Below are 13,637 nucleotides of genomic sequence, written 5' to 3'. Positions count from 1 at the left end.
ACTTGATATGCGAAAAAGCCCGGATCCACGTACTCGAAAAAAATCTCACTTTTAATCTGAGCTCGAACCATGAGGAGAAAGCTCAAGTTCATCACGTCAACACTTTTGATCCTATAATAAAACTCGTTTCCGCTCCAACAATCCCAATTTTAATTATGAAAATTCCAATTTTCAGGAATAATTAACTAAAATGAAAACTTTCTCTAATATAGTTGTACATCTAACTAAAAATTATGCATTTAAACTTGTTGAAACAAACTTTTAAAAGTAAAGCAAACTGGACTTTCGTTTAAACAAATTGAGTATGTTGGTATTTTTCTCAATTACCAAGTAAACAAAATGAAGTAATTGATTATTCAAAATAAATCCAAACGCCGATCCAATTTAGGCCAATTAATTAGGGTGGTAGTAACTCACCGAGTGAGCATAAATCTATCCAACAAAAGGGAGAGGCTGTGTGGTTCTCAACACAAGTTAAACCGTAATCGGAATGATAGACTTACGGTCTAGTTTTTGAGTAGGTCTCATGTGAGACCGTCTCATGGATCTTAATATGTGAGACGAGTCAACCCTACTGATATTCACAATAAAAAGTAATACTCTTAGCATAAAAAATAATACTTTTTCATGGATAACCCAAATAAGAGATCCGTCTCACAAATACGACCCGTGAGACCGTCTCACACAAGTTTTTGCCCTAGTTTTTTTTAAAAATATACAAGGATTCTAAACCCTGCGAACCCAGAACTTAGATTAATCTTAATTTTTTAGGATTTTGTAGTATATGTAGACACATTTAATTTACGCAATTAAACTATTTGATCTAACTAAATTAAATATAATCCCTAATTTTAAAAATATATATTAATATCATTTTATGGCATGATTATTGAATTAGTTTCCCTATGTCTTCTACCTTAAATTTTAAAAGAATAGATTTTAATTCAAGTTGATTCAAATCACAATTGGAACTGCTGAAAACCAAAACCAACACTGAAAATCATGTAAAACCAGTGTCATAACTATATCCAGAGGGTTCAATTCAAGTTTCAACTTTCAGCGGAAGCGGAACCGTCGATTTTCAAATCATGATCATATCTACCTAAATTATTATTATATTAATGTTGTGTTTAATCGGTTTAAAAGGATTAATGTTCTAATACAATCAAATATATTTTGGGTATTTATTATTTATTCACATTGATCAAATCATTAATTATTTATTTTATATCAATCAAATCATAGAATTAAAATTTAATATCATCTCCTATATGTTTCTTTTATTTATAAAAATAATTGAAAAATGATAAAATTGTAATTTATAATCTTATCGCAAATTTTAATGACAACAACATCATTTACCTGTACAATCTTATCAACCCAAAGCACCCTAATACAGTAATTATACTTTTTTTATAAAATTGATTTATTAGTTTTTTAACATAAAATTAATTATTATTATTGGGGGAAGTTGGTGAAAAATCTTTAATCAAAACATTTTTTTGGGTTCACTCTCTACTTACAAAATTGTGGTACTATGTCATACAAAATGTGGTACACTTCATATGGAAATGTGGTATATTTTATGTGGAAATATGGTACAAAAAAAGTATTCAGAGACTGAACATAAAAAAAATCGACGGCTGAGGACTGAGGGCCAATTTCTCGTTATTATTTTATATGGAAAAAATTAATTATTATTTGATAGTGTGTGAACTTGAAAGAAAAAACCTGCCTTCACGCTCCGTCTCTCTTGCTGAGCTGTTTGTCTATTTTTAATTTTTAAATCACAAAACGCATAAACACTAACTGAGAGGAGGAGCCTTTTTTCCCAGGGGAGAAGAAGATTCCTCGTTCCATCAATTCTTCTCTCGTTTCTCCAACTATTGAAGATGAACGACCTTTTGTCGGTGAGTTTCTTCCTTATTTTGATTCATTAATCTTGAAAAAAATTATCTGATTTTGAAGTCTTGTGCCGAAATGTAGCTTTTATCAGCTGGAAATGGAATGAATAGATTTACTTTTGTTTTATAAAAACCTTTATGCGGTAATTTTGATTATTATTTATCTGGAGAAATTGTTTGTGAGAAGAATTGGGACGTAGATTGCTTTCATTTTTTTTTTTCGATCAGTTTTTATGAACTTTCTATTTGTTGAATGTGGTCGAATTAACGATGTAGAGATCAGATCTTCAAAACGTTGTCAGTTATGTTAATTTTCTTCTCAATGCCTATTCTGCTGTTCGGGGAGGGGTGTGGTAAGTCTCAAAGTTGGAAACATTAGATATTTTCGTCTTTATTGGACTCGAGTTTCTGTTTCTTTGCAGGAATGGGCTCCTTAACTGAATTTTTTTGGTAAAAGATGTGGAATGCGCTTGCATTTATGATTATTTTTATTTTTGTATTTTACGCCCTCACATTGATCTTGACACATGAAATTTACTGCTCTGTTGTTAAGCTTGTTGATAGGCCATAGAATGCGCATGAAGCATGACATTTTGATAATTACATTCCTTGAAATTTTTATTTGGTTGGATGCAGCTCGATTTGCCTCTTTGTGCTTGCTGATGTACCACATAGTTTGCACATTACCCATGTTATCATTTATCTAAGATTCACATGGTTCAACTCAAACGAATTTCTTGTAAATTTAACAGGGTTTGTGATTCCATAAGCATCCAAAGTATTAAGTTAGTGAATCTTTTGGTGTTATATGTTATATTTTACACTCAGAAACAAGAGGTATTGAGCTACTCCTAGAAGGCCTGTTTTGAATATATGCTTGAAACTTATCACATGCATGATTTCATGGAGCTCCATCTTGCATCTGGACTTCGAACTTATCGGTAGAGAAATTTAGTGCCTCGCATCATGCTTCTCTTCAGCTACACAGTTGAAAAGTTTATCCACACTCCTCTCCAATAGTCTGACAAGGTTCTTGTGCGCTTTTTTGCAGGATTCCTTTGTGATCCCTCAGGATCAAAATAATAGAAATGCTGATATCGAAATGGGGATGCAGAGATCAAATGATTCTGAGGAATTAGGCTTAGAAAATTTCTTCAAGCAGGTGGCTATGACTTAGAATAATTACTGCCCCACAATGATCTCAAGAAGGACCTGTTCGGCTCCTTTCTTATTTCCAAACACCCTAAATCATATGGAATTATTTGTTTATCTTATTTTTGTTTTTTAGTTGTTTTTCTTAACTAAAGATTGGCCATCTTATTTTATTTAATTAAAGACTTGATTTGTTTTTGATTTTGTATTTATAGGTTCAGGATATCGAAAAGCAATATGAAAAGCTCAATACCCTACTGAGAAAGCTTCAGGTTTGTACTTGTTCGTTTCTGTGGTCTATCTTTTGAGTCCAAAGGTGTAGGAGAAGGGATCAAATACTTAACTAAAGCTAACACTTTCTTATCTACAACAACTGTATTGGAATTTCTCTTGTCAGGCTTGCGTGTTGCATTGTTTGGGAGTTTACATGATTTCTGATTGTACTGTCTTTTTAGGCAGCTCTATACTTTTATATCTAGAATAATCCCCATATACTGGTCTGACAATTGAGTAAGGGACGTCAATACAAAAGAAGCTTATAATACCCTATTTACTCCATCTTCATCTTATTTAGCTCTTGTTAGCCATATGAGTTCACTACCATATTCATTTTATAAATTTTCCGGTAACTGTGACACGTATTATTTTGGTGTTTATCTATCTTAAGCAGATATGAAATTCATATTTCAATATTTTGAATTCCTCCACCTCTAAGGTCTCACAATAATGATTTACTAGTGTTGCCCTCCCATCACCTTAGTATTTTTTTAATACTTCTGATGTTAAGACTATTTTGTGTTATTGGAAACATGGAATTTTTTTTGAAACTCATTGCTGTATATTACACGTGACTAGAGTCTAGACACAATCATGATTTTTTGACGATTTTGCTGAAGACTATTTTGCAAGTCTCAGTTGATGTTTAATTGTGACCATTTCTTTACTCCCCCAGTTTACACAGGATTGTATGCATGCTATTTACAATTGCATGATTAGTTCCTAACGTAGTACGATGAGTTAAATAATATGCTGTCAACTTGTTGGTGCAAACTTCCCTTGTGAGCTGCTCGGACTATTTTTATATGGAGTTGAAGCTTTAAAAAAAATTCTACTTCCAGTATGTGAATATCATCATTTACCATTATTCATAACAGGATGCTCATGAGGAATCAAAGTCTATTACCAAGGCTGCTAATATGAAAGGTAGGTGTTTCCATCTGACTAGAAGCTATTTGACCGGTGTTGCAGTAAATGGATTTTCCAGTATATTTTGTATTTTGAAGTTTTTCTAAAAGAACATTGCTACTGTAACGTGGGTCCACTTATCAATCACAGAATGAATCTTTTCTGGAAAGAGACTAGATTCTCCTTTCCATATCTAAAACCAAATTATGACATTAACCCAGAACAAGAGCAACTTAACGTTGTAAAATTTTTGGGAGCTATCAACATTTTTTAAACCTTTGGTCACATATTAGTCGTGGTGTTAATTGCATGGACCTCTCTCAACCTTAACTTCTCATGATTAATGCATATGATCTGCAGCAATCAAGCAGCGAATGGAGAAGGATGTTGATGAGGTTGGAAAAATTGCTCGTTCCATTAAATCAAAAATTGAGGCACTTGACAAAGAGGTGATAAAATATGGCTAATGTCTTTTCGTAGTTTGGCAATTGAAATTTCTAATAATAGAAAATTTTGTTAAACTCTTTTCCAGAATTTAGCTAATAGAGAGAAGCCTGGATGTGGCAAGGGATCGGGAGTAGACAGATCAAGGACAGCAACAACAGTGTAATCCCACTCTTTTGTGATATCCTGTTTATTCTCCTTTCATGAGTTGCTGAGATTTCATACGTTTATGCGTATTATTTAAAGGAAAGATGTCCATTTGATCATTTTGAAATCGGCATAATGTTGAGATTCTGGTCCACGTAAAAATCTTCTTTTAGCAAATGCCCTTATCAAACAATTGAAAATAATTAAGCACCGATTAAAATTTTGAAACATTCAGTGAAATGCATATTTCTTTTTTCCTTGTGTAGCCAGAGTTCAATTTCGGAATATCTTTTACAACAATGTAGTGTCAACCTTTGAACTTAGCCAGCATCTTACTTCTCTACCTGTATTTGCCAAAGACATGCATTAGCTGCAGAATGATCTAGTGATTTTTGCTGTTTGGATGCTGTTGATAGTCATGTTATATTGGTTTAGTGAAACCTTTCCTTCCCAGGGAATACACATCGCGGTAATTTCTTTTAACTTCTAAACTTAAGGGTAAACCATTCATCTGGCGTATAAAAGCTGTTGAATCAGGTGAGTACTTTGACGATAATAATAAAAAAGCCAAAAAAATAATTAACCACAGTCAATTTGTTGCAGTATAAGCAAGAGCTCACTTTGTTACTTATGCAATTTTCCACTGCTCCTATCCTCGTTTGAAGAATTCGTAGACTAGAGTAACATTTAATGATGAGATAAATGAAGCATATGTTTTATATGGTTGTGCACTTGTGCTTATATGCAGGGCTTTGAAGAAGAAGTTTAAAGACAGGATGTCTGAATTTCAGGTTGGTCAATTGCATATTATGATAGTGTGGTTTTGGGTTCTTTCAGTTTATACTTTATAGCACCTATTTCTCTTATGTCATAGTAAATACTTTGCAGACTTTAAGAGAAAACATACATCAGGAGTATCGTGAGGTTGTTGAGAGGCGTGTATTCACAGGTATTGATACTACTTGTCCAAGAGCATAAATTTTGCCACTTAATGCCACAGGTTTCTAAAATCTGTTTCCCATTTGACGATTTTTTTAATGTGATTCAGTTACGGGCACACGGGCTGATGAAGAGGTGACTTCTTAAGTAACTTATGTAGTTTCCAGAACACCCTAGTTTCTTTACACATTGTGCATTTACTTAATCTTTTCCTGCAGACAATTGATAAATTGATAGAGACTGGAGACAGCGAGCAGATTTTTCAGAAAGCAATCCGAGAACAAGGCAGAGGCCAGGTTTGGTTCCCCCCTCTAATGTTTTTCTTGGTTATCGTTTCCTCGCGTTATGCGTCATTAATTTAAATAATTAGGCTTGATACTTGCATCAATGCAGTTTTTTTTCATAAATGAAGTAGTACTGGTTTAGAAATTTGGGTGAGGGATCTTCGCATTACAATTTTCTGTGATAGAGCAGCTCAGTTTCCTGTAGCACCATGTTGGATTTGCAAGGAATGTTTTCGGTTATGCACAGTAGTTATGTAGCTTTTGTTATTTATATTGTAGGTAATGGACACTCTTGCAGAAATACAAGAGCGACATGATGCTGTTAGAGATTTAGAGAAGAAGCTTCTTGATTTGCAACAGGTATATATGTAAGTGTCATACTGCTGATGATTGTAGGTGCTGCCAGTTTTAGGAAGTTTGTTAAGGAACTTGTTTTGCATAGCCTGTTGGATGATGGGTACATTGACAAACAACACGATATGTGTGATTTTGTCAGGTACAAACTCTTTGAAATTTTATTTATTGGCAAAAACGAGTTTGGCATCCATAGCACTAGGAACTGTGATTGAGGCTCCCTCTAATTAACATTTGTCCAGTATTTTTTAGCATGTCGTTGCGTCATTAAAAGGTTATGATGTGCATGATGCTCTAATACAGCAAATAGATAAGTCCAAAGTTTAATTTTCTTGTTGATTCTGAATGCACCAGTTATTTTATTCTGTAATAAAAATAAGATAAACTAAGCAGTCATGCCTTAGGTTTGATGATTATGTGATTCCCTCTGTGTGGTTAACATTACAACAGGAACCCTGAGGTTTGGGCCAACCTACATTCTCACCTCTTGTTGAAGGGGTTAATCTTTTAATGAAATTCATTCACGAGTGTCTTTGTAACAATTCAACTCTCAAGGTCTCTTTGTAATTATATGAAGTACTTATCATTATTTACAACTTACATTTTCACCTTCTCTTACAAGGGTAACCTATGCAATGACATTCTTTCTGGGGTGTCCTTGTAAATAACTGTTCAAATCTCAAGGTGGTTGTGTAATCAGATGAAGCCTTGAGGGATTTCAATGTTATTTTCGCTAATCTCAATATGCTATTTCCAAATGAAAAATAATGGTTCAGTGCATCAAATTATGATTATTACTTCATCGTATTTTCCCTCGTAGATCTTCATGGATATGGCAGTACTGGTTGAAGCTCAAGGGGACATGCTTGATAACATAGAGTCACAGGTATACTATACTATAAGCTTGCTCTATTACTGCTGCAACTTGCTTCTGGAAATTTATAATATTTTCTGGAATTCGGATCGACATAGTTGATATCTTTATGAATTGTTCCTCATGGTTTCAAATCTCAGGTTTCATCTGCTGTGGACCATGTGCAATCGGGGAACACTGCCCTTCAGAAGGCGAAGAGTTTACAAAGAAGCTCAAGAAAATGGATGTGCATAGCTATCATCATTCTTCTCATTATCGTTGCAATCATAGTTGTCGGTGTCCTTAAACCCTGGCAGAACAATAAAGGCGCTTAGCTCTCCCACCAACCGGGTAATGTAATATAATGTATAAATTCACAAATACACACAAGTAATGCAGTTGGGATTTGTTTTCCTGTCTTGTACTACTTCTGATTATTCTTTTTCTTATGATATTAGAACTTGTGTTTGCTTGCCGCTGTATACCATTTTCTAGTCAACTTTCACTTGCCTGTGTGTAATACTATCATATTTTTTAAAGAACTACACTTGTTATTTACTTTTGCTGGACTTTGGATGAGGACTAAATTGTTCATTATATGAAAGGATATCTTTCTGTATATTCTCTCCTAGTTATAAGTGATCTACTTGAACAAGAAGGCACTACCATTGTACTGGTCCAGTGTTCATTTCGAGTACTTTGGAGTGCATACAATATTAGGGCCAACAAAGGGAACCTAAATCAAATGTCCAAGGATGATTGTGTGATTGTAATTATTACATTACCCCTCGAATAGATTATTCTTTTTTGTTTCCAAAGGTTTTTTTTTTTTATTTATCGTGAATGACGGATTCATCATAAGAATATTAGGGCAGTTTATATAGGAATTTCGAGGAAATCAAAAATTATAAATTTATAATAATATTAATAATATGATGAAAGCGTCCCAAACAATATTAAGCTTATATACAATATAGTAACTAGCATAATTGTACATACGTGTATATAATATAATATATAATTGTACATATGTATATATAATATAATATATAAATATTATATATGTACGCATGATATATTTTTATTTTTTAAAATAAGTTAATTATTTTTAATTTTTTTACAAAATAAAGAATTTTAAGTACTTGATTTAGTTAAGGTTCGTTGTATCTAGACTTATGAGTCTGTTGAGAAAAAAGTGAGGAAAAAATAGTGAAAATTCTGAAATTACGAATAAGTAGATTGAATGAAATCTAAATATGAAATATGAGGATTGTTGCAAAATTAGGGGAAAAAAATTGGTGTGATAGACCATACATGTTTTTCCCCTCGATTTCCTAATTTTTCAATCGTTTTTTCTTTTAATTTGAATATCATTTCTTTTTATCGGCAAATATATTTATTTGATAAGATAAAAAGTGATTGATTTTAAATATTTTTCAACAGTATTTTTGATGAGAAGACGATCTAAAATAATAATTTTTTTTTTGGAAAAAAAAGCCTGACATATATCCACATTATTTATTATATAGTTTTTAAAAAACTACATAAAATAATGTTGAGAGAATTGACCGATCTAACTCATCTTAGATTCTTCATTATTTGTTTTTTTTAAGTTTCTTATTTATTTATTAATCTAAATCTAAAACATTTTTTTTAGAATTATTATCATAGCATAGCATCCTATAATAATCGTGGGTCATGTTACTTACTTAAAATATCCATCGATAAATTTATTTAATTAATTACATAAATAAACACTTCTTTTTTCCGATGACTGAAAATATAATATTTTAAGAATTTTTATATTAAATATTATTGTATCAAATGTTAAAATATTTTTTAATTTTAAAAATATAAATATATTACGCTGTGTTTGGTTGGGGTGATTAGGTGAGTTTATTTTTTTTAACCCACCTAATCACATATTTGGTACGTTTTTTATTTAACCAAGTCAAGACCTCATATGAATGATTAGGTTATATTAGGTGTGAAACCCCTAAGATTATTTATTTCACTCTTAATCCATCATATTTTTCCAATTTTACTCTTCTCTTCAATCCAAACTCACAACCACCACCCCGCCGCCGGCCGACCATCGCCGCTAGCCGTCGACCACCGCCGACCGTCGCCACCAGCCGACCGTCGCCGACCGCCGACGCTACCACCGACCACCGCCGTCGACCACGCCGTCGTCGTCGCTTTCGACCGGTCGACCTCCATCGACCACCGCCACCGACCACCGCCACAAAATTGAAAGAACGATTTTATCAATTTATCAAAATATTATTATTTATCATATTTTTAACAGTCATATTAAACTTAATATTATTTTATCATTTTCTGTTTCGTCCATTTGTCAAGACTCAGTGTACTATGTTAAAAGATATTGAAAATATGGAGTTTCTAACGCTATGTAGCAGCTTAGCTTGATCATGGAGACCGCGAGGGAAAACCCTAGATTGAATCTAGAAAGCCCATCAAACGACGTCGCTGCTTCCATAGACGCTGAAGAAGACGATACTCCAATGCTGAGCTCGCAAGCCCTGGAGGCACTCAAGGAGTTCCTTTCCGAACAGAACCGCGAAATTAAGTCGGGGGACGACGCGGCCGAGGAAGTGGCTCTCGTGGCGGAGAACTGGCGGCTCAGCCAATTCTGGTATGATCGCTCCACGGCGGAAACCATTGCCAGCGAAGTTCTTACCATCTGCCGGAACCTCCGTTCCCCTTCCGTTGCTTGCATTGCTTGCCCCACTCTGTACGCCTACCTCAAGGTACTCGAGCCTTAGAGAGATTTGAGTTAGTTGATTGGGATCAGAGTGTATTTTCGGACTTAAGTGATTTTTTTATTCAAGATTGGTTTTTTAGTTATGTTAATTTACTGGGTTTCCTTATTTTCGAATTCTTCTGGAGCTCGGGCGGAATTAGGATCTTTTGACACGCAGAATTGTGCAGCACGATGTTGCATTTCAGCACTTAGAACTTATCTACGACCAATAGTTCTGTTCAATATGTGTTAGCTACTTGTAATTTTATTGAGTCATTTACAGTTTCTATACTTGAATGTTCAGAAAATTGATCCTCAAGTTCCAGCACAGCTTCTTGAGTATGACCAGAGGTTTGAGCAATATGGGGATGAGTTCACATTTTATGATTACAACCAGCCCGAGGATCTTCCACTGTTGTTGAGGCACACCTTTCCAATTGTAGTTGCAGATCCCCCTTACCTGGTAATTATTTTTCAAGAGAATGTTCCATCTCTAGATGCTTAATAGTTTGAGAACCAAATTTTCAACCAGAGTTTTCTCTAGCTTAAATTCTGAAGCTCTACTGACTACTTGTGCTTCACTTGTATTTTGTTTTGGTGCCATACTTTCCTGCTATATGTTCCTATGGCCTTGTTTTGCATGAAAATAAATGGCAAGACACTTTGAGTGTCATCAAGGTGGATAATTTGTCAAATCAGTTTCTGTTTTGTCTTGATTGTGTGATGAATATTAACTGGCCAGATTTGTTGGTTTCAATAACAGTGTGGACTAATGATTTAAACCTTGATACACTTACTTTCTGAAATGCACTATATCTGTTGGAACTGAAAATTCTTTTGTTGTTTTTTTAATTAGTATGAAATACATCTTGAAGACCATGGATAGTTCCTTTCATTATTTCCGTCTACTTGAAACTTTTATGGTGTCTTCTGCTCACCACTTGCTATTGTTCGGATGCATTCTATGATTAGAGAATAATGTGGAATCTTGAGTTTAAATTCTGAATAGCAACCAATAGGAATTTTGAGATTATCTTTTATTGCCGTCTGCCGAGGCAAAGATTTAGGAATTAAATAACCTTTTATGCTGCATATATGAAAATTGCTTCTCAACTTGTTCTGATTAAATTTAAAGCTTAAATTCTTTAATCTTTATGACATGGAAAATCATTCATCACGTTGGAATCTTGTGTCAGAGCAAGGAGTGCTTGGAGAAAGTAACTGAGACAATCAAGTTTCTATTGCGACCCAATGAATCTTACATTCTGTTACTTACAGGTATATATTATCTCCGATCAGTTTAGTTACTGCTTTTCGACAACATTAATTTATTGGTTCTACATTATATCTTTTGTGATTAAATTCCGTTTTTTTTTTTATTTTAAAAAAAAATTCCCTGCTACATTTATGCCTTGTGTATTGTATATTTGTACTTGGCATACAAATTGCTTTGAAACATAGAAATAAATTAATTTCTCGAATGCAAGCTAACTGGAAAATATAGCAGACTTCAAAAAGCCCACGGTTAAGTACTTACTCTGACCGGTTTTAGCAAAAAAATATATCAAATATTAATTCCACCCTATAAATTATAATTATCCTATTTCAGCCTAGAAAAGGCATATTAGCACCTACATTTTTCATTTGCGTCAAAATCAAAAAATAGTATGTATATCACCATGGTGATAAATATCAAAATATCTCCTTCATATTAAATCGTATGATATTTTTAACAACTACATATATCGACCATGCAATTACCAGAATTCCGAAGCTTGGGCAAAATATGGTTGACCTCATTATGATAAAATAATTTATGAACTAACTGATCAATAATAATAAAAGAGCACACATCAAAGCTCTGCAATCTGAGTCAAAGTTAATACTCTTAACATAATTAGTACTGGAATAACCGAGGTACACTTAACGTAAGGGAAATAAGCTACGCTGGATAGAAAATTTAGAACCAAGTAATTGAAAGGAATTATTAATGACTCCAAGACAAAATAATCTTAACTAGAACAAAAATATTATTTACATAAAACGAGATTGGATTGGCTAGCCACAGCTTCTCCCTCAGATAAATTGGGAGGGCTATGTTTTGAAAAAAAGGTCGATCAGCCTATTCCCAAAAATTTCCCTGTGCTGCCAAGAGCAGAACCCTTTTCGCATTTTTTCATTTCTTTCGGGATGTTATGATTGGGCTAGTTTTGTGCCTTTTGTTCTTCTACTCTTTATTTAGGATTTGTTTATTTTGTGATTCTTTAATAATTCATTCATCACAAGCCATATCCTGCTGTTAAACATGACGTCAATAATAGTTTAGTTAGATAACGTGTCAAAATAATAAAATTTCCAGGCTTTGCTTTAATATGTTGTAGTGTTGCCAGCTTTCAACATAAAACTTAACATTATGCTCTGCTTGTTTAGAACAACCTCAGTTGAACAGCTACTGGGTTTCGAGTGGTAACAATGATTTAAAAAAAAACTCAGAAAGGAAATATTGGGCTTAACTTTGCCCCTTTTTGTTTTTTTGTAGGTGAGGTGCAAAGGGACAGGTCTGCGGAGCTTTTAGGCCTTCGTCCTTGTGGGTTTCGACCTCAGCACTCAAGCAAGCTTGGAAATGAGTTTCGTCTTTTTACAAACTATGACCCCGGGACAAGACTAGATGGTTGGGATGAGTAACAATGCCTTTACCCTTTCCTTTATCACAATCATGTAAGTTTGATTATTTAATACCGGTTCAACGTAAAGTATTATCTGAAGTTGTTCATCTTCTCCATTAGTTTTAACTTTTCTTGATGATTTTCTAGTTAGCATGCATTGTCAAAACATTACGAATGGAATTTGTCTTTTTGAACTACACATTTCCTTGCACTTTGCTGCTATTTTTTTAGATTAAGATTCAAGTTTACTGGGAGATGCCCGTGTGTTAGTTTAATCTGAAAAATTCTTTTGGAATTTTGACGTTGGTAAATGTAATCGACATAAATTCGATCTTCATCGAAAGATTTGAATTTATCCTGTTTTCTATAATTTCTACTTCAATTTTCCCCTCCAAGTCTGGTTAACTTTTTTTGCCATCTTGAACCTTGTGGTTACTGCTATCTCCTCATCATGGGCGAGCTAAACAGTAAATATTCTTGTTTGCAGTGCTTTGTATCATGCTCTGGTTCCAATGATGCCTTTCGTTGAGCGGCACAGATCCACGATCCATCTGAGTTCGAGAAATCGACTATGACTCGTAGAACTCACGGCGTCTTTATCTAATTTATCCGAACACAATGGCAGGTGACAGAAGACGATTGAAACTTTTCACTAAAACAAAACTCTTGATCGTGCTTATGTGGAATTTGTTTTTAAGGCTGTTTTTATTTAAATATAACTTATCATGTCAACAACTATTTAATTTTTTTCAAATTGAAAATCGAGATTACATACATTGTTTTATCGTGGACGGAAAGTATCATTTTTTTAAATATCAAGTGAAAGATTTATAAATTAGAAAAAAATTCGAAGTGTTTGTTATTGTTAATATATAATATGAAGCTCATATATTAATATTTATTTATGTATATTAGTATTGTACTATTATTTTTCTAAAAAAAATG

General features: G+C 33.6%; 2 protein-coding genes across 2 annotated transcripts; both read left to right on the top strand.

Moving 5' to 3' along the window:
- The first annotated feature begins 1,733 nt into the window (after nt 1-1,733).
- Nucleotides 1,734-7,820, top strand: LOC142527595 (syntaxin-132-like). Its single transcript, XM_075632441.1, has 13 exons — nt 1,734-1,910; nt 2,956-3,066; nt 3,272-3,328; nt 4,211-4,259; nt 4,602-4,690; nt 4,774-4,847; nt 5,581-5,623; nt 5,721-5,781; nt 5,881-5,906; nt 5,990-6,067; nt 6,335-6,415; nt 7,230-7,295; nt 7,424-7,820. Exons 1-13 carry the CDS (start codon nt 1,893-1,895, stop codon nt 7,595-7,597), a joined length of 927 nt encoding a protein of 308 aa, XP_075488556.1. The 5' UTR covers nt 1,734-1,892; the 3' UTR covers nt 7,598-7,820.
- Nucleotides 7,821-9,654: 1,834 nt separating this feature from the next.
- Nucleotides 9,655-13,462, top strand: LOC142527584 (uncharacterized). The gene is made up of 5 exons (XM_075632432.1): nt 9,655-10,033; nt 10,331-10,489; nt 11,223-11,304; nt 12,566-12,744; nt 13,180-13,462. The coding sequence occupies exons 1-4, from the start codon at nt 9,695-9,697 to the stop codon at nt 12,709-12,711; spliced, it is 726 nt and encodes a 241-aa protein (XP_075488547.1). The 5' UTR covers nt 9,655-9,694; the 3' UTR covers nt 12,712-12,744; nt 13,180-13,462.
- Nucleotides 13,463-13,637: the final 175 nt, after the last annotated feature.

Source organism: Primulina tabacum, chromosome 2 (genome assembly GCF_025594145.1).
Source record: "Primulina tabacum isolate GXHZ01 chromosome 2, ASM2559414v2, whole genome shotgun sequence".
In the NCBI taxonomy this organism is placed as follows: Eukaryota; Viridiplantae; Streptophyta; class Magnoliopsida; order Lamiales; family Gesneriaceae; genus Primulina; species Primulina tabacum.
This window is presented reverse-complemented; position numbering and strand designations above follow the sequence as displayed.